The sequence below is a fragment of the Siphateles boraxobius genome, unplaced genomic scaffold (genome assembly GCF_051911475.1).
Source record: "Siphateles boraxobius isolate OS27281-9 unplaced genomic scaffold, OSU_SipBor_1 130, whole genome shotgun sequence".
In the NCBI taxonomy this organism is placed as follows: Eukaryota; Metazoa; Chordata; class Actinopteri; order Cypriniformes; family Leuciscidae; genus Siphateles; species Siphateles boraxobius.
In genome coordinates this window covers 33,428,874-33,448,253 of record NW_027508734.1, presented here as the reverse complement: position 1 = coordinate 33,448,253, position 19,380 = coordinate 33,428,874, and the positions used below count along the sequence as shown (strand labels likewise).

Sequence of the window (19,380 nt, the reverse complement as noted above, 5' to 3'; positions counted from 1 at the left end):
ACTCCCTCATGTGACCAATCATGTCTTTTCTCCTTTTTTTGTTTCAGAATCATAGAGGGATAAATGAGAAGTAAGAAAAGAGAGGCGAACTATGACTTTGTGATGCATCGCAGCGTGGGACGTCAAATCCAGTGAGGTCTCCTTCTTTCCCCCTAAACCCCTTAAGAGACCACACCATCCAGGGGGACACCGTTTCAAGGATTCTCTCTGGACCCTGATACCCACAGGAGGGGTGTGAACAGGAAGGCCCAGAGGAAGTGGACAGTGTGGGCAGGATGTGGGAGGGACTGAGACTGCATGTGTTCTTCTTGTGTTTGGGGGCTGCACTATGGAGCGCTGCAGCGGCAGCGACATACAGGGGATCAGGTCTACGGGAGCGTGGCCACCGCCGCCATCTCTCTTTGCACAGACACAGGGAGAGAGGCAAAGAAGGCCAGGTGCTCCACCGCTCCAAACGAGGATGGGTCTGGAACCAGTTCTTTGTCATTGAGGAGTACACAGGACCAGATCCGGTCTTAGTAGGTCGGGTAAGTAGAAAGAAACAGCTTCTACATCCATTTCCTCTTGTCCTGTTCCCCGTTCTCCTTCTCCCTCCCTCTTTTTTTTCTCTTAAGGTTATGCTGTGAGTGAAAGTCATTGGGGTTTTCATTACAGACAGAGTCCTTGCAATATCCTCCATTTGTTCCACAAAAGCAATCAGTGGCCCACTTGATTAAAGGTTATAAATTGGATTTCCTTTTTAATAACGGTGCAGTCCCCTATGGTTCTTGCATAGGGGAAATGGACGATTTATGGGCCTGACGGATAGTTACATGGAGAACCCTCAGCACGTTGGCCTTTAAATTCCCACCTGAACCCAACTGGAGGTTTAGACTTATTGAGTTGGGATATTCTGTGTCAGGAGTTTAATTTCATTTTAACCAGCATAATCAACATCCCTTGATTCACATCAGCTATATATGATACTGTATGAGTGCAACTTATCAACATCACGAACACGAGGTTCATTCTTATTTTAATATGAAACAATGACGTTCGCTCAAGAGTAATGTAGACTTGCACTTAGGAGAGTGATGTTCCCCTATGGAATTCACTGTCAATGCAGCAGCCATCAGGTTGGATATTACAGTAAGATATGATGCTATCATAGGTCGCTGAAGACCAGCCAAAAAGCTTTCTACTTTGAGTCAGCATTCCTGTTTGACCTGCTTGTTGTTGTTGAAAACCTCTCTTTCTCTCCCTCCAGCTTCATTCGGATGTAGATTCAGGAATTGGAAACATTAAATACATCCTTTCAGGGGAGGGGGCAGGCACTATTTTTGTCATTGATGACAAAACGGGCAACATTCACGCCACAAAGACTCTGGACAGAGAAGAACAGGCCCAGTACACACTGACCGCCCAGGCTGTAGATCGAGACACCAACAAGCCCCTAGAGCCTCCCTCAGAGTTCATTGTCAAGGTGCAGGACATCAACGACAATCCTCCAGAGTTCCTTCACGGCCCTTACTATGCGCGAGTGGCTGAGATGTCCAATGTTGGTGAGTGCGAGCCTCTGGAAAAGCATATTTGTCAGCTTCTTCTCTTTCTCTATGAGCCCACGCCTGACAGCTTGTTCCTCATGCATTATTCAAAAGAGCTGAAATCTGACTCTCAGAAAGTGAGTCGCTAGCCTTGTTGCAACTGTTGTTTTGCGACTGCTGACTTGTCTGGGTGTGTGTGCGTGTGTGACTGCATTTGTTTGTGTGCATGTGTTTGTGTGTTTACTGCATTTTCACTATGCAATACATCATCAGTAATGCTCACCTGTCACGGGGTAACAATCTGTTACCCCAAACCCACCCACCCCCACACACATAATACTACTGGTAACCTCGAATGGCTAGTTTTGTCCAGGTCAATTCTTTATACTTTTAGACAAGTTGGTAAACATGCTGGGTAAATTAATTTTAGTGTGTAAGCAGAATCAGATTTCATGGAAATTAGCCAACTGGGACAAAACCCTAGGTGACGGGTTGAATCATCTAGCTTTAGATTCTGAAATACTCTTGCTGCCTTTAAAAAAGGTTATTCAAGCTCAACTTTACATCCTGAGAAATAGCAAAGTTGCAGAATCTCTGTTATCTTTGCTGCCTTAATGGGAGGTGTATCCCAGACTGCGAGATCTGTGCAACATACAAACGTGTTGGATCCTTCTCATGGCTGTTTGGTGATGTTCTTCTTCTACAGGTACTTCAGTGATAAAAGTCACAGCCACGGACGCAGATGACCCCACGTATGGCAACAGCGCCAGGCTGGTCTACAGCATCCTGCAGGGCCAACCTTATTTTTCCGTGGAGCCGCAGACAGGTACAGTCGTCAATAATGATATTTTCACTGGTCTAGTGTTAGTTCTGTGGAGCCAGCCATGCATCCAAAAATGCATCATGTGCAATTTCAAATCATGTTTAGCTTCAATTCAATTACCACGGTATGAGGATTGGGAATGAAGAGGGTAGTCCTTTCACGCTTCGCAAGAGCACCTTAGCTTTCTCTGAGCTAAATTAATTTGTGGTCACATTAGTCCTACAATGTCCCGGTGGCAGTGGAAACCCCGACAGCAGTCAAAGGAGATGGAACAGATGCTGCTAATAAACTAAAGCTGGATGTTTTTCTTGATCCTGTTCAGTGCGGCTCATCTGTGTTGTACTAACAAAGCCATCATACAACTATTTCACGTATATACCCTTTGGACTATGGGGGAATGCATTTGTTACATGCTATATGAGCCTCAATAATGAGCAAAATAGCCAAATATTTTTCTTATCAGAAAGATTAAAGTTTTTTTTTTTATTATTATACAGCAGTATTCTGAAGTGTAAGGCCAAGATCAGTTGCCCTACTGGATAAAAGCTGACTGTGTATGACGTGTACATGGTAGGGGAAGATGCCCCCATTAAGAACAGTATACATTTACTGCTAATTGTAATACATTTACAGATATAAAATTAGCATATACTGATATATTGATATTGATGATGATCATACAGTATATTAAGGAAAATACATTTCAAATAAATTTGACAATTTTTTTGCTACTGAATTAGAATATGATTTAAAAATGTTTTTTTTTTTAATAAGTTGTCATTACTATGAAATCAGTTATTCTATGCAAATGTATGCATTTTGACTGATAAGTTGAATAATTGAATAGTGGCAATAAAATCAAATAACATAAGACAATCATGCATCTGAATTTAACTTTTGCATACAATCAATAATCTATAAATTTAGACTAAATGATTCCTCTCAATTAGCCTATTGGTTATAACGAATAATGAAAATGTTTGAAATGTAATTCATTAATTTCTGAGGGGGGCATCTAACTTCAAGGGTTTTCTATTTACTGCCGCAACTGAAAAACTGTTTAGATGGAATCAATTGCATAAATGTTGATGAAAAGTCAAGTTAATTAATAAGAGCATAAGCGGTTCAGTAAATGAGATGAGATTATGTGACACCTGTGAACCAAGAGCACAAATGAATGGCCTGGAGGACATCTTACTCAATTTTGATCTATGATTGTACGTGTGTCTATAGGAATCATTCGAACAGCTCTTCCCAACATGGACAGGGAGGCCAGGCAGGAATACGATGTCGTCATCCAGGCCAAGGACATGGGTGGACACATGGGCGGTCTGTCAGGAACCACTCAGGTTAAAATCACCCTGACTGATGTCAATGACAACCCTCCAAAGTTCGCTCAGGGTGAGAGAATGTATTATTCCAGCTGTAAATGTTCTCTCATTCTTTGTCTTTCTCTCTTTCCCTATCTCTATCTCTCCTCCATCCATCATTTTTTGTCCCCCTCTATCCTTGTCAGGTTGTATTATAGTCACTGTGGCCATGCCTTGCTCTTTGGCTGGCTACACACAACATTACTCTGACCTCTGCTATGCATGCACCAAGGGAGGAGAGTTTGCTTTTAGCCAGTGTATAGCTCTTTCTTTTCCACACTTCAATCCTCAAACCACATATTAACATTGACAAGCCCTGAGGGACCAAGACAGAACTGCTAATATGAGCTGCAGATGTTAACATGGAAATATCACAACTTAATTATTCAAATGTTCTTTAAACGTTCAGCATGAGCACAATGACATCTCTCAAGTCTCTCAAGCGTAAAAGAGTTGTATGAAATATTTACCGTGTTTGCGTACACCGAAGAGAGTGGGAACGCGCTTGTGTGAGCTTGCACTTATGCATTGCCAATGTGACATTAAACTGCACACTAAGCACATAGATTGTATCTGTCTTTTTGTTCCAGAAATCGGCCCTATAAATCTCCTTCTAGCTTTCGCTTTTTTGTGAACTCTGAGCCTCAGGCTCAGTAGCAAAGGGCCTTCAAGCTTTTCCCTGACTTAAGCAGAATGCAGCATGGTCCCAGTGCTCCAGCTCCTACATAAGCCCTGTTTTTGGTGCTGGTAGAAACCGTTATTCATGGACCAAAATAAACTGTACATTGCAAGGTTATTTCCCACAATCAGTAGCTTAGGCCAGCATATCCTTAAATCTACCTCACCGATAGTTTGGAGCCAACTGCAAAATGGAACATTTCAGGAGCAAGATCGATTTTTTAATGTAGATTTTTTGGCTCAGAGTGCAGGTAAGAATCTGAGCTTCAGATATGTAATGTGGTTCTGGTTGCCCCGAAAATTAAGCTTGAGCAGTCGACTGTCTCTTTTTAGGCTCGATATTGATTTCCAGAGTTGTTTGCCCTATCCGAAACAGACTTTGACACATGATTTACTACAAACTTAGCTCCCGAAAAACGTGTAGATGAAAATGCTCCCTTTCTTTTTTTGTCTGTCGAGGGTCTGATTGAAAAAAACAGACCTTCTTGCACGCCCTGGCCTTTCTTCACGAGGACTTCCTCCCCATGTGGGAGTTATTTTTGTAAATGCAGCTGAAGCCTTTGGGTCTCAGCAGACAGGGAGTGGAGCCATATGGTCTTTCTGCGAGCTCCAGCCTCAGGCAGGTGTCTGTTATAGTCTTCATACACCCACCCACATACACGCACAGGCTCACTCGAGCACACAAATATAAATTTCACAAATGCACTTGTGTTCTCACCAGCTAAGAGCTCACAGGTGCCAGGCAGCTAGCTGAAGGTAGCACCGGTATCATGCAGCGAACTGACTCTCCATTCCCGGGTGGGCAGTGTGATCAGGATTTTTCTTGCCTGGGATATTATAAACCATATTACCTTCTACTCCTCCTTTCCTGAGAGCTCCCGGGACTCACTCTCCTACTTTACAGGTGTTTACTCAATGGCGGTCTCAGAAGACAAGGTTCCCGGGGAGGAGGTTGGCCGGCTGAAGGCCAGAGATCTTGATCTAGGGGAGAACGGACTGGTGGATTATCGCATCTTGGAGGGAGACGGCATGAACCTCTTCGAGATCACCAAGGACTCTGAGACCCAGGAGGCAGTCGTCAAACTAAAAAAGGTGAAGTGTGTAAGGGAGGAAAAGCGAGTGCCAAAGAAGTATGTTTGAATGTGACCTCTCGTTATGTAACTTAGCTTGTGAATGGAAGCACGTGTGCGCCTGAGAAAGGGAGGGGTGTTCTTTTCAGATATCATTACTGTGAATTTCTGGCCATGCCTTAGTCTGTGCTCTTTCTAAGGAATCATTTGCATTTAGCTTATTTGCTTATTCATTTGTGTTCCTATTTGCGTGGACACTCATATATGCAAGGTAGTGTGTTCAGATGTAGGACTACTGGGAAGCTAGAGTGATTTTTCACCATTTTCACTCTGTAATTGCAATGACATTGCCCATCCTTTCCCTATTATATCTGAGATGGACATTGACTTTCATGGCTGCTTCTCTCTGTCCATGTGAGGGGAACTCATCTGGGCTGGGCTTCCCGGGTTATTTCTCCCCTGCTGTGAGGCCCTGGATTATGCAGACAATTACACAGCCACTCGGGTTAGGCTGCCGCCCGTCCGTACCCCCACCTCCTGTGGATAAGGCAAATTCCCACATCGCCTTGAGGAGCCTGCTCACCACCAACCAGCTTTAGCCTGAGAGCCAAAGAGACCCAGTCTGCAGCCGTACCACTGCCACCTGCTGGTGATCTTTTACCCTTCACCCCACAGCTTGAGATCTGTAATGAGCATCCACAAAATGATCGTCAGAAAGGGATGCATATTGATGAACAATTATTGCTGTTTGAGCTGTGTTATCTGGCGAAGCATCAGCATATTGTGGATGTTGTTTGTGTAAAGGAGGTTTGTATGGTGAAGGATCGGGGCATTGTGTCATCCTCGCTTTTTTTTTTTTTAATTTTTTTAATTTTTTTAAGCGTCATTGCCACAGCAGTGCATTGTCAGATTGCAGAGAAGGGTATAAGGAGGGGATGAATGAGGAGTAAGGGTGAGAGAACAGACAATACGGCATGCCAACAACAATCAGCTTGATGCAATGCTGCTTCACTCAATAACACAATGCCTCGCTGATACACCTCTTGGGAAATCATCACCTTTTGCTCTTCAAAGCATGTTGAAAATTAAAGTCGAAATTACTGACGGAATTGCCAGGGTTTTAATCAAGTATTCTGTTTCAACTGCGGGCAGGCGACGCAGGCTGAATATTAAGCAGAGACATAGCATTATTGTGAATATTATCAGCTTCTGATTAGGTTCAGTCGGGAGTTATTAGGTGCCAAATAAAGGATTGTAGTAGGGGGAAAGAGAGAGAAGAGGGACCACTGTTGTCAGGATAAACAGAATAGTTTCCAACCTGTTGGAGGGAAGAACTGGGTCATAGTTGTTTGATCGTTGGCAGCTCCATTAAAGAGATCCAAAGAAAATAAAAAGAGAGAGAAGAGAATGAGGAAGCAAGAAAAAACATTTTTAACCAATCAACACACAGCTAGCTGGCATGTGTATGTGTGAGTGTGTGTTTGAGTTGATATCTACCCTTTATGTGTAATTCTCACTTGGTAATTTGTGACCAAAAGGTGTGACGGGTTAGACAGGCTGATCAGAACACAGGCAGACGTGTGAAAACTGGCGATGCAAGAGGACAAAGACATGCATTTGTGCACAGTTGTATTTGAGCACAGCATTTGAGCACAGTTGTTTGTTAAATGTTGTTTTATTTGCTTACACCTAAATTTTAATGAGAGTTGTGCCAGTGAAGAATTTTGGAAAAGTGCAATCTGTAACTGAAATACGTTTGCAAGAGCCTTGATATTTGTATTCTTTCTCAAATGAGCTTCTTTGTCGAAACAGTCTCCTTCCCAAATGTATAACAACAGTGCCCTCTAGTCTGTGTCTTTTAAAGTTTGCCCCTTTTTAAAATCTGGTTAGATGTATTCCAGTGTTTCTTTATTTTCTAATTAATTTCTGTTGATTTATTGGTAATCTATTCATGGTTATTTATTTGCTCAAACTTATTTATCTAGTAATTCCCCTTTGGTTCTCCGTGTAGTCCAGAATCTATTGACACAAAGGTCATTTTCATCTTCAAACATCTACAGTGATTCCTGAATATATATATATATATATATATATATATATATATATATATATATGTTTTTTTTCAATTGACAGCCTCTATCAAATTGAATAACCAAATTGTGTCCTGACCTCTTTTTTCAGCCAGTGGACTTTGAGACAAAGCGATCATACACACTGAAGGTAGAAGCTTCCAACCCACATATGGATCCTCGTTTCATTGCCTGGGGTCCATACAAAGATACTACCATTGTGAAAATATCAATAGAAGATGCAGACGAGCCCCCGACCTTCATGGCTCCCGGCTACAACTTTGAGGTGGAGGAGAACGCACCAGCAGGCACTCCGGTCGGCCGTGTGCATGCCAAAGACACCGACATCATGAACAACCCCATCAGGTAGCACCTCCTTCCTGCAAAAAAAAAAAAAAATATTACTTTTGCTTAGCGTATTTTTTGCCAGTACAGAAGTATGATCAGTGCTTTGTGTTTGATGACCATCAGAAAGGTTTTGTACTGTTCTGGGAATCTTGATTTATTAGACAAAATTCAAAGAGAGACTGAAAAAAAAAAAGAAAAGAAAAGAAAAAAAAATATATATATATAAAGAGAGAGAGAGAGAGAGAGAGAGAGAGAGAGAGAGAGAGAGAGAGAGAGAGAGAGAGAGAGAGAGAGACATCCCAAAATAAAGTTTTCACATTTTATTTTTTTCTCTTTCATCCCAGATATATGATCCCACGCTACACAGACTTGGAAGAGTTTTTCACCATTAATCCAGAGGACGGCATTATTAAGACCACAAGGCCCTTAGATCGGGAAGCACAAGCTTGGCACAATATCTCTGTCAGTGCTGCAGAGATTGGTAGGTCACTCATCTCCTTTCTGGGCTTTTAAATAACAGAGTAGCTGTGCATGTTTCTCATTTTTTCCCTAACCAAGCACTCCAGCTCTCCCTCCACCCTGCTCTTATGTGGTTGTAGTGTCGCCAGGCCTCCTGCATGATTTCAGAAGAGACAGCCACAGATTACCTCTTCAAACTTCAAATGATACCCTCAGTTCAGTGAACAGAGTGTATTTGGCCATAAATGTTATATATTTATTTTTGTGTGTATGTGATTTCCTTGAGGTGCAGTTAGTGTTTGTTTCTGGTTGAATTCAAGGTTTCTGCCTGATACATTTTCCTTTTCATTCCACTGTCTTTGATGATTTCAACCATCAAAAAATAAATAAAAATAAAATAAATACATAGAAAAGATTATTTTGTTATGTGGAAGACTCTTTGTCTGAAAGCATAATATCAAGGCATTCACTAAACCTGATCATTTCAGATAGGAGCTGTAACTGAAGCACACTTCAGTCTTTTTAAGTCTTGTCACTCAAGTACTTCCACTAAGGGCTAACTTAAATTTATACAGCACACTGATTATAGATATATCTCAAATAATGTGTCTTTTTTGTTTCATTTCTGTTGTTGTTCCAGGCGGCCATCACCAAGATGCAAAAGTACGAGTCAATATCAAAGTCAAAGATATGAATGACAATGCTCCTGAATTTGCCACTCAAAACGAAGTGCTTGTCTGTGAGAATGTCAGCCCTGGAAAGGTAAGTAAACTAACTGTTTATACTTGAGAACCAATTAAATATTGGCTAATTAAGTAAACAACTAATTAAATCATCTGCAACACTTTACAGTAAGTTTCATTGAGTGAGGAATAATTAACAATGGGCAATCTTAAAGGGATACTCCACTTTTTTTGGAAATAGGCTGATTTTACAACTCCCCCAGAGTTAAAGTGTTGAGCTTTACCGTTTTTGAATCCATTCAGCCGATCTCCGGTTCTGGCGGTACCACTTTTAGCATAGCTTAGCATACATCATTGAAGTGGACAAGACCATTAGCATTTCTCAAAAAAAAATGACCAAAGAGTTTCGATATTTTTCCTATTTAAAACTTGACTCTTCTGTAGTTACATCGTGCACTAAGACCGACGGAAAATGTAAAGTTTCGATTTTCTAGGCTGATATGGCTGGGAACTATACTCTCATTCGACTGCAGCAGGCGTAATGATATGGCGCAGCACCTGAAAAAAAGGCTACCTTCCGTCAACATAACCAACGTGACAACCTGCTTGCGCAGGGAGCGTTCCTTGTAGTATATGTCCTCTGAATCATCTGTCACAAATGTCTCCATGCTACAAGGAACGCTCCCTGCGCAAGCAGGTTGTCACGTTGGTTATGTTGATAGAAGGTAGCCTTATTTTCAGGTGCTGCGTCATATCATTACGCCAGCTGCACTCATGGTACGGCAGTAAAGTTTCTTGATTATTACGCAGGAATGAGAGTATAGTTCCCAGCCATATCAGCCTAGAAAATCGCAACTTTACATTTTCCGTCGGTCTTAGTGCACGATGTAACTCCAGAAGAGTCAAGTATTAAATAGGAAAAATATCGAAACTCTTTGGTCATTTTTTTTTTGAGAAATGCTAATGGTCTTGTCCACTTCAATGATGTATGCTAAGCTATGCTAAAAGTTGTACCGCCAGAACCGGAGATCGGCTGAATGGATTCAAAAACGGTAAAACTCAACACTTTAACTCTGGGGGAGTTGTAAAATGAGCCTATTTCCAAAAAAAGTGGAGTATCCCTTTAAATCCAGCTCCACCAAGCTGAGGATCCAGCTTGGGTGGTCTTACCATCTACCATGTTTATCAGCTACCATGAGCTGGTCATGCTGCTTTTTCCAGTAGGAGTAAAAAAGAGTATATGCTTTCCGTACGTAATAAAACATAATTTTGTGACAAAAATATGGAAATGGTCATTTTTATCCTATTGTTTACTATATTTATTTGCTTGGTCGGTGTCGTTGATGGTTTTGGTTCTTTTGCTGTTGTAGGCTGTAAAGACCTTTGAAATAACTGAAATAATTTGATGAAGTGATACTTTAGCCGTGCATTTCCCAAATTATATTAAAAAAGAAAACTTTATTTTAAAGTGCAATAATATTTCACAATATTACAGTTTGTTTGTTTTTGTTTGTTTTTTTTACTGTATTTTTGATTGAATAAATTCAGTTTTGTTGAGCATAAGTGACTTTTTCAAAAGAATTAAACAATCTTTCCGACAACAAACCTTTTAACAATAGTGTATAATCTTATTGTAAAGTGTTACCAGATAATATTTTAGACTAGTGGGTGAGTTTTAGCTTAAATGCTATTGCTTATTGTCATTTATTTGAATGTACCCTATTAATATGTACCTGCTAAATTTAAAACTGTCTTTAAATAAGTACAGAAAACTGTTAATGAATTAGCTAATTCCTAAAAGAGGTCACAACTTCCATCAAAACTTTTAAATGAACACACAAAAAAAGATTAAATTGATGTTGAGATTTAATCAATGCCGTGTTCACTTTCCCTTTGTCGGGCAGTTGAAAGTTTGAGTGACTGACAGAAAAAAAGAGAGAGAGAATGAAAGAGAGATAAAAGAGGCATACATTTATTTAAAGACATGCCCTGGTGATTTTAACCAATTTAACATGACCTGATATGAACTCTCTGCTCCACAGCTCATTGAGACAGTTAGTGCTACGGATAAGGACGAAATGGCCCACCGCCAGCACTTCCACTTCAGCCTGGCCCCTGAGGTCTCTAACAACCACAGTTTCTCCCTCAAGGACAACAGAGGTGAGTGACACACAAAACACCCCATTATAGAATAATTTCCACTGAAGAGCATTGCTTCTTTCAAGCCAAGTACAATGCCTCAGGAAATACGCCAATTGAAACAAAAAATATTTGAGTCTCTTTCCAAACCAAATGAATTTATCTATGCGTAGGAGTGAGTGTGTGCAGTGTCGACCAACCAACCTCATGTTCATAATTAGGTCACGATGAGGTGGGTCAACTTCCTCTCTTATTAATTATGGAGGCGTCACTCTCATTTGAGCTTCTCCATCTGTGGATTGGAAACGTGGGTGAGGCCCAGCTGGTAGGCAGCCGCATTTATATCTGCTTCTCAGGCATCCTGCTAGGTGCACAAAAAACATCATCACCATACTTTAGTCTAATAGTCTTTGCCCAAACAGGTAGATGCAGCTTTGAAGACCACATATAAGAGCCCTACCTACTGTAATGTGTGAGACTCAATTGCTGGGAAATGAGAAGTCTGAAGTTTAAGCTCACTTAAGAGCCTCTCTGAGGAGCACCATCGGGACTGGGTAGTGCTCAGTTTGATGGGAATTTGCTGCTTTTATATGAACTCATTATATTGTGGCTCTAGCTAGATTACAAGCTGAATTATGTATGTTTCAAAGAAACTGTAAATCGTGTTTACTTTGTTACAAGGAGCTTTAGTGTTATTTCAGAACGCTCGGTTCAACTGCCATGATATGATAATGAATTGTAGTCCATATGCTAACAAACTAAACTGTTTCCCACCTCTAGATCTGTTGAGTTTGTAGTCTTAAAACCTGGTAAAGAATTTGCATTTTCGAGCCATGGGTTCAGAAATTTCCAATCATTTTTCAGAATTACTTCAGATTTTCCTGTTGTGTTTACATAAATTAAACTTGTGAAATCTGCTAATTTTTCATTGCTAAATAAGGACTAAAATATCTTTGACTTTATCTGCTCAACAAATAAGACAACTGTAGCTCCATTTAATTTGTTTAACCTAGTTTAACCACAGACTTTATGTTACTCAAAAATCAAAACCTTATCTATCCTAAATACCCCAAGAGACCCATGTCAAAATAGCCAGCTTGACCTACAAATTGATGTCATGATTGGACTTCTCTGTTCCACTGGCTAATTTCTGATTGTGCTATATTTCTCTTTGACCACCAATAGATTGGACATTTCATGAAATACAATAAAACTGTCAGTAGCTGATGCTGGTATCTTCACATAATTGTAGCCTGACTGAGTGAAACGTGTTAATTGTATTTAAAGTGTAAATGTTTACACTCAGAGATCTGTTTAGCCTTTGTATTCTTAAATTAATAGAGTGAACCCATGTGAACAGAGAAGATGAGGGAGTGAAAGAGAAATGACTGTCTTTCCCGTTTGGTCTGCTCAATAGGAATGAGAAAGGAGATGAGCACTTTTTAGCAGGCCATTTCAAAAGCCAACAATATTAAGGAGACAGATTAGGCTACTCAAAACGACTGGCTTTATCAGGATCCAGAGCCTTTCAAATGGATACAGTTTTCAACAGCTTTGCCCACCCATTTATCTGAAGTTCCATTATGCTCCACTCTCTGCACAGAGGCTCTGACATGGCTCCTCTTATCAGATGGACGTAATGAAGGCCTGCTGATTATATATGTGCGTGAACTCTAAATATTAAGAGTATGGTATATTATCTTTTTAGTTGTAATAAAAAAAGTTATACAAAAACCATCAGATCTGGTAATAAATGTGTTCCTTTTACAGGCTGCAAGGTTTTAAAAGTGCCAACTGCATTTTAATGTGGGAATTAAATATTCAGCAATTACATATTTTTTTGCAAATTCTATTGTTGTGACCCATATTTTTTGAGGTCTGTATGGACTTCCTCTGCTGGTATATACAGTACATAGTATATTGCAGTATAATAATAATGCATATAAATAATATGTTTCAATATTTTTGCCATACATCAAGTGTACTGCATTCTCCAATAAAGGTGGCCCAAAAAAACAACATCGAAAACAAGGACCCAGAGGAGATGTCTCTGGTTCAAATGTGGCAAATTAATACTTCACACAGCCCATGGTAATCTCACTGACAGAATATGATAAAGATTTATAATGGATAGCATTAGATTGATCGAGCCTGTCCGCGGCATCGTGCTATATGAGCTTTGTAGCCATATCATTAGCGGCCTTCCCTGACAGAGCCACTGAAGGTTGAAGAAAGTGGTGCCAGAGGGAGTGAAAATGACTAAACCCCAGGCCCCTAAATGAACTCACTCCATCTACGCCTTCAGCGTGACCTTGCACTGAGTCAGGGAAATGCACTGGCACTGATCCATCCCTCCCAGTTGCAAATAAAACCAATACCGCTCCCTGCACTCTAACTTTGATTACACTTCCAAAAGGTGATAAATGATCACAATATTAAACATGAATTTAATATTGGAAGATTCACACCTCATTGACTCTCACCGTTGGCTGTGGGTAGTTCTCATGGCACGTAAACTCCAGGGAGGGGAAAACTTTGTAATTCTGTTCAACACATTAACAACTCTGTTGTGAATTTACTAAAATCGTATAATCTCCTCATCAGCTGAACTAAACATTCATTCAATGTCCCTCTGTTGCTTCCACAGACAGCACCGCCAGCATCTTTGTGATCCGGAAGGGCTTCAGCCGAATGACCCAGGATGTGTACCACCTTCCTATTGAGATTAATGACAATGGCGTACCCTCGATGAGCAGCACCAATACTCTTATAATCCGTGTGTGCAGCTGCGACAGCAAAGACACCATCCTCTCCTGCAATGTGGAACCTTTCATCCTGTCAGCAGGGCTGAGCACTGGAGCTCTGATTGCCATCTTGGCCTGTATTGTTATTCTACTAGGTGAGCCTATTTATATTTCTATTAGAATATACAAGCAACCATGTGTAAATAATTGGGGTCTTGCTTGGTTGGTTTAAACATTATTATAGGGACCTGATGCTTGTCAATATTTGCATTTTACCCCAAAAATTCATGTACACACATACAACTACAGAAGCATATTTATAGAACAGATACAGTACTTCACAAAGTACATAGTTTATTTACTTTGCATGTCTCTAAAAAAATAATCAGAGCTGTTTCCTAAAAGCAAAAATCAATTATTTTAAAATAACAATGCATAAAATAAAATATAAAAATATGTTATTATATCAAATTGTTTTGACTGTAAAATGTATAAAAAGAGTAGATGGTAACACTTTATTTTAAGTTGACGAAGCTACACATTACTACATGCACTTAGAAATGTAATATCAGTAAATTATTAAATAGTAAATCATAATTACAAGTAACTAACCCTAAACATAACCCAAACTATAACTCTATAATGAGTACATGTAAAGTATTTAATTAATATTACTCAGTACTTTTTTGAGTAAGTATAATGTTACTATGTCACTTTACAATAAAGTATAACCGATTATATTTATGTACCTTTTATGTTTGCATATACACACACAATCATGTTGAGTGTATTTTGAGAAATGCATGTAAAGTTATAAAATTTGCACATAGAAAACGTTTAGGGTTACGTCTGTAACCCTTGTTCCCTGAGAAGGGAACAAGACACTGCGTCGAAAATATGAACACTTTGGGGGCGCTCCCTAAGCGTATGCCTCTGAAGTATGAATGAAATTATTCCAATCCTGATTGGTGTTGCGTCATGATATAACATGTGATGGCATACCCAGAAGTAAAAAGTGACGCCGGCACACACACGCATTAGCTTTGCAATGAAGCAAGCCGCTCCCAGGGGCGTGGCAAGGAGACACAGTGTCTCGTTCTCAGGGAGCAAGGGTTATAGACGTAACCCGAGACGTTCCCTTTCGAGGGGTCTCGCACTGCGTCGTAAGAACGACACTTTGGGGAACGAATGCCCACTATGCCACGCGCAAAATGTGCCTGCCCTACTTTGAAAACCGTCTCAGGCACAAGCTAGGATGAGAGCACTTGTGCACCAGGCATGTGCGGGAGGTGCAGACTGTAAAACCTGATAAAGGTGTGTGGGGTAACCCAACCGGCTGCCTCACAGATCTCTTGGAGGGGCAATCCCGAGTAGAGGGCCCTAGAGGACGCCATGCCCTTAGTGGAATGAGACCTCACGGCCAAAGGTGAAGGCAAATTGTGCACCTGGTAGGCTGAGTCAATAGCATGTACAATCCAATTGCTAATTGTTTGTTTGGATACAGGGAGCCCATTCATAGGTGACCCAAAACACACCAACAGTTGGTCTGACCTCCTCCAAGAAGAGGACCTCTCAAGGTAAATACTCAGTGCTCTGACAGGACAGATCACATGGAGCCTCTCTTCTTCTGCCAACACATGTGGTGGAGGATGAAATGCCTGCAGGACCGTAGACCGTGCCATACTGGAGGGCACCTTGGGCACATAGCCAGGTCTCGGATGCAAGACATCGGGATGAAGTCTCCCGGGCCTCAGCCCCTGCCTCGACAGAATGTCTGCTCCCTGGTTCTGAACCTCTGGGACATGCATTGCTCTGAGAGACAACAGTTTCCCCTGGGACCAGATGAGGATCTGATGCACCAGTCTGGATAGAGGGCGCGATCTGTATCCCCCCGTCGATTCAGATAAGTGACCACTGACTTATTGTCTGATCATATCAGTACGTGGTAGCCTTTGATGTCTGGTAGGAAGCTCCTTAGAGCTCTGAACACAGCCGTCATATCTAGGCAATGTAAATGCCAAGAGCCCTGATGGTCCTGCCACAGACCCATGGCAAAGCGGCCGTCCATGACCGTGCCAGGGAGGGTTCTTGTCGCTTTTCTTAGTGTTGAGTCTCAACCCCAAGCTTTGAATGTAACCAAGGAGGGCATCTCAATGCCGAACTGCCATCTCTCGAGACTGAGCCATTATGAGCCAGTCGTCGATATAATTCACTACAAGGATGCCCTGGAGACTCAACGGGGCCAGAGCTGCATCCATGCACTTGGTGAATGTGTGAGGGGAGAGAACTAAGCCGAACGGAATAACCCGATATTGGAACGGTTCACCTCCGAAAGCGAAACCTCAGGAACCTCCTGTGACATGGAAGGATGGATATATGGAAGTATGCGTCTTTTAGATCAATCGTGACAAACAAGTCCTCGGACCTGATTTGGTTCACAATGATGGTAATAGTGAGCATCTCGAACCTGAACCTCCTCAGAGAACGATTCAAGTCTCAGATCAAGCCGCAATCCTCCGTCCTTCGTTGGAACTATAATGTACCGGCTGTAAAACCTAAACTCCCTGTCTGGAGAAGGAACACGTTATTTGGCCTCTTTGACCAGTAGAGGGTGTACTTCTTGTTTCATTATCCGAGCCTGCTCTGGAACCACTGCAGTCGGTGCTACCCCAGCGAACTTTCCAGGTTCCCGAGGGAGGGGAGATCTATCGCCAGAGCTGCCATGAAGCAGCCGATGGCACGGGCCGTCTCCTCAGTAGCCCGGAGAGACACATCTGTGGCTTTATGCAACTTCGCAATATCCTCCGGAGTTGGTCCCTCACTCTAATCCAAGTCTTTTAAAAGGTCGACCTGGCTCATCCAACTTGCTTTTATTAAGCGCTTCCTGTCTCTTATGTAACCAGCTGATGTTTAGTCTGGCCACAGCACGTGTTACAACCTCTACAAGGTCCTCATAGACGTGAATGTGAACTGGCGAGTTTTCTAATTCACATTCATCCGCCTAAGATATGCTGAGCACATCCACTTCCTCAGAAGCAGACAGCTCGAGCAACGGGCGCTAGTCACGGGCAGAAGAAGCCGCAGCGCAGGCTTCTGCACCACGAAGAAGCCGTTAAGAATCTAGGGCAGGGGGGCACACATCTTCTGAATTGATAACACGCCATAATATATTATTTTTTCTTTGAGACAAATAGCACCAAATAGAACAGACAACAACAGAGAGCAAATGCTGAAGAGCGAAAGCTAACACGTGTGTGTGCTTAGGTCACTTTATACTTTCAGGTATGCCGTCACATGTTACGTCATGACTCAACACCAATCAGGATTGGAATAGTTTCATTCATTCTTCAGAGGCGTACGCTTAGGTAGCGTCCCCAAAGTGTCGTTCTTACGACATAGTGCGTGTTCCCTCGAAGGGGAACACTCTCAAGAGGGATTCAAAATTTATTCTAATGTGTAAAGCCTGTCAAGCCATATTGAATAACTATAAAATTACCCTTCATCATTTCCCAAAATATATCAGCTGCCTCAAGTTATGTGGACTTACCAAAGCAGTATTTAAACATTGCATGTAACGGGAACACTTTATCTTTGTATTGAAACATTTCCAGCAAGTACATTTAAGAAAATAGTTTCTGATGTGATTACTTGTACACAAAAGCATCAATAGTGAGAGATGATTTTAGCATTGGCTTGACATTTGTCTGTATGTCTGCAGCAATCGTGGTTCTGTTTGTGGCCCTGCGGCGCCAGAAGAAGGAGCCTTTGATAATATTTGAGGAGGAAGACATTCGGGAGAACATCATCACCTATGATGATGAGGGAGGTGGAGAGGAGGACACAGAAGCGTTTGACATCGCCACCCTACAGAACCCAGATGGTGCCAACGGCTTCCTGCCCCGTAAGGACATCAAGCCCGAGCTGCAGTATCCTATGCGCCCCGGCCTGAGGCCCATCGGCAACAGCGTGGATGTGGATGATTTTATCAAATCTCGGATTTCTGACGCAGACAATGACCCCACAGCGCCCCCGTATGACTCCATTCAGATCTACGGTTATGAAGGTAGAGGTTCTATTGCCGGCTCTCTCAGTTCCTTAGAGTCGGTGACCACAGATTCAGACCTGGACTACGATTACCTCCAAAGCTGGGGGCCGCGCTTCAAGAAACTTGCCGATCTTTACGGCACCAAAGACTCCGCTGATGACAACTCTTAACGTTCGCTCAAATATGTCCTTTTTCATCTCCCTCCACCCGGCCCACCTTCACTAACTGTGTTTTGTGAAGTTTACTATAAGTATTTCATGAGTTTGTCACTTTATAGTAAACTTTAGCTTGTTTGTAAGTATACGCACAGTATACTAGATGCTGGGAGCCTCACAATGTGCTATGCGGGAGCCAGAAGGGTGGAAATAAAATTTTTACAAAAACAAAACAAAAAAAGATAAAAGAGACACATAGACACATCTGTGGTGGACGTGTCTCTGTGGTGTGTATGAAATGAAGAAATATGTGACAATATTGTTTAAGAACTGAAGAATGTTCTGTTACACTTTTGATGTTTGTAGGTTCCTACAGGTTTGAGGTTATGGATGTGGATCACAGAGAGACATGGATTTGTTGATACTGTGAATGAGCTCACAAAGAAATAAAAAAACAAAAACAGTTGCCTTAAGTAATCTGGAGCCAACGTCAACAAATTAAGGGGCCGTTTACACGACAACATTTTTGACTAAAAACGCAAAACTTTTTTTGTGTGCGCAAACATTTGAAAACAGGTTTCAAAGTACAAGTTTTTTTGAAAACAATAACGTTATGCCAATTTAAATAAAAAATAAAAACAGTGGCGTCCTGCGCATGCGTATTACGTGTTCAGTCTTTAGGCACATAGTTTTTCTTTACAAAGTGACCTCGCCACCTACTGGCCTGGCATGCATAGTACAGCATTGTTAATTGTTATCACAAATCAGTATGAACAGGGATCATTTTGACAACGTTGTCTTCAGTACACCAAAAATGCAAAGGAAAAGCTTTTTCAGTTTTTAGTACATCGATGTCGTGTAAACGTACTCTTAGACTTCTGTAGCTTCCGTAGCGCTGCCTCCATATTGTCCAGGGTCCAGATATTGTCCAGACAGGTCATCTTATATATATATATATATATATATATATATATATATATATATATATATATATATATATATATATATATATAAGGAAGCAGATGGATTCAGCAAAAATAGACTGTGTTTTTTCTGTTTTTGTCATCTAGAATAAAACAAAAACCCTTCAGCCCAGTTCCATCTACGAACAATCACAAAGACCTGTGAGCTCAAAAATCGCCTTAACTAATGGACACTCTTGCAACTTAGTGCATTTTTTGTAACTTGAAAGCTATATCCTAAAGCAAGCTAAAGTCCTTATAACGTATGTACAGTACAATGTGCAAAATATGTCTCTTGAGGATCGATCTTAC

General features: G+C 41.3%; 1 protein-coding gene across 2 annotated transcripts in view; it reads left to right on the top strand.

Moving 5' to 3' along the window:
- Positions 1 to 18,921, top strand: part of cdh11 (cadherin 11, type 2, OB-cadherin (osteoblast)) — a 55,836-nt gene extending 36,915 nt beyond the window's left edge. The window contains exons 2-12 of one of the 2 annotated variants that reach the window (XM_077229277.1): positions 48 to 527; positions 1,247 to 1,541; positions 2,230 to 2,349; positions 3,580 to 3,747; positions 5,299 to 5,486; positions 7,646 to 7,899; positions 8,226 to 8,362; positions 8,981 to 9,102; positions 11,066 to 11,183; positions 13,810 to 14,061; positions 17,625 to 18,921. In XM_077229277.1, the coding sequence (XP_077085392.1) occupies positions 276 to 527; positions 1,247 to 1,541; positions 2,230 to 2,349; positions 3,580 to 3,747; positions 5,299 to 5,486; positions 7,646 to 7,899; positions 8,226 to 8,362; positions 8,981 to 9,102; positions 11,066 to 11,183; positions 13,810 to 14,061; positions 17,625 to 18,121 (2,403 nt within the window). In that variant the 5' untranslated portion in view covers positions 48 to 275 and the 3' untranslated portion in view covers positions 18,122 to 18,921. Of the gene's footprint in view, positions 1 to 47; positions 528 to 1,246; positions 1,542 to 2,229; positions 2,350 to 3,579; positions 3,748 to 5,298; positions 5,487 to 7,645; positions 7,900 to 8,225; positions 8,363 to 8,980; positions 9,103 to 11,065; positions 11,184 to 13,809; positions 14,062 to 15,410; positions 15,950 to 17,624 lie in introns of those variants that run through there. The other variant, XM_077229278.1, reaches the window with a different exon arrangement.
- The last annotated feature ends 459 nt before the right edge of the window (positions 18,922 to 19,380 follow it).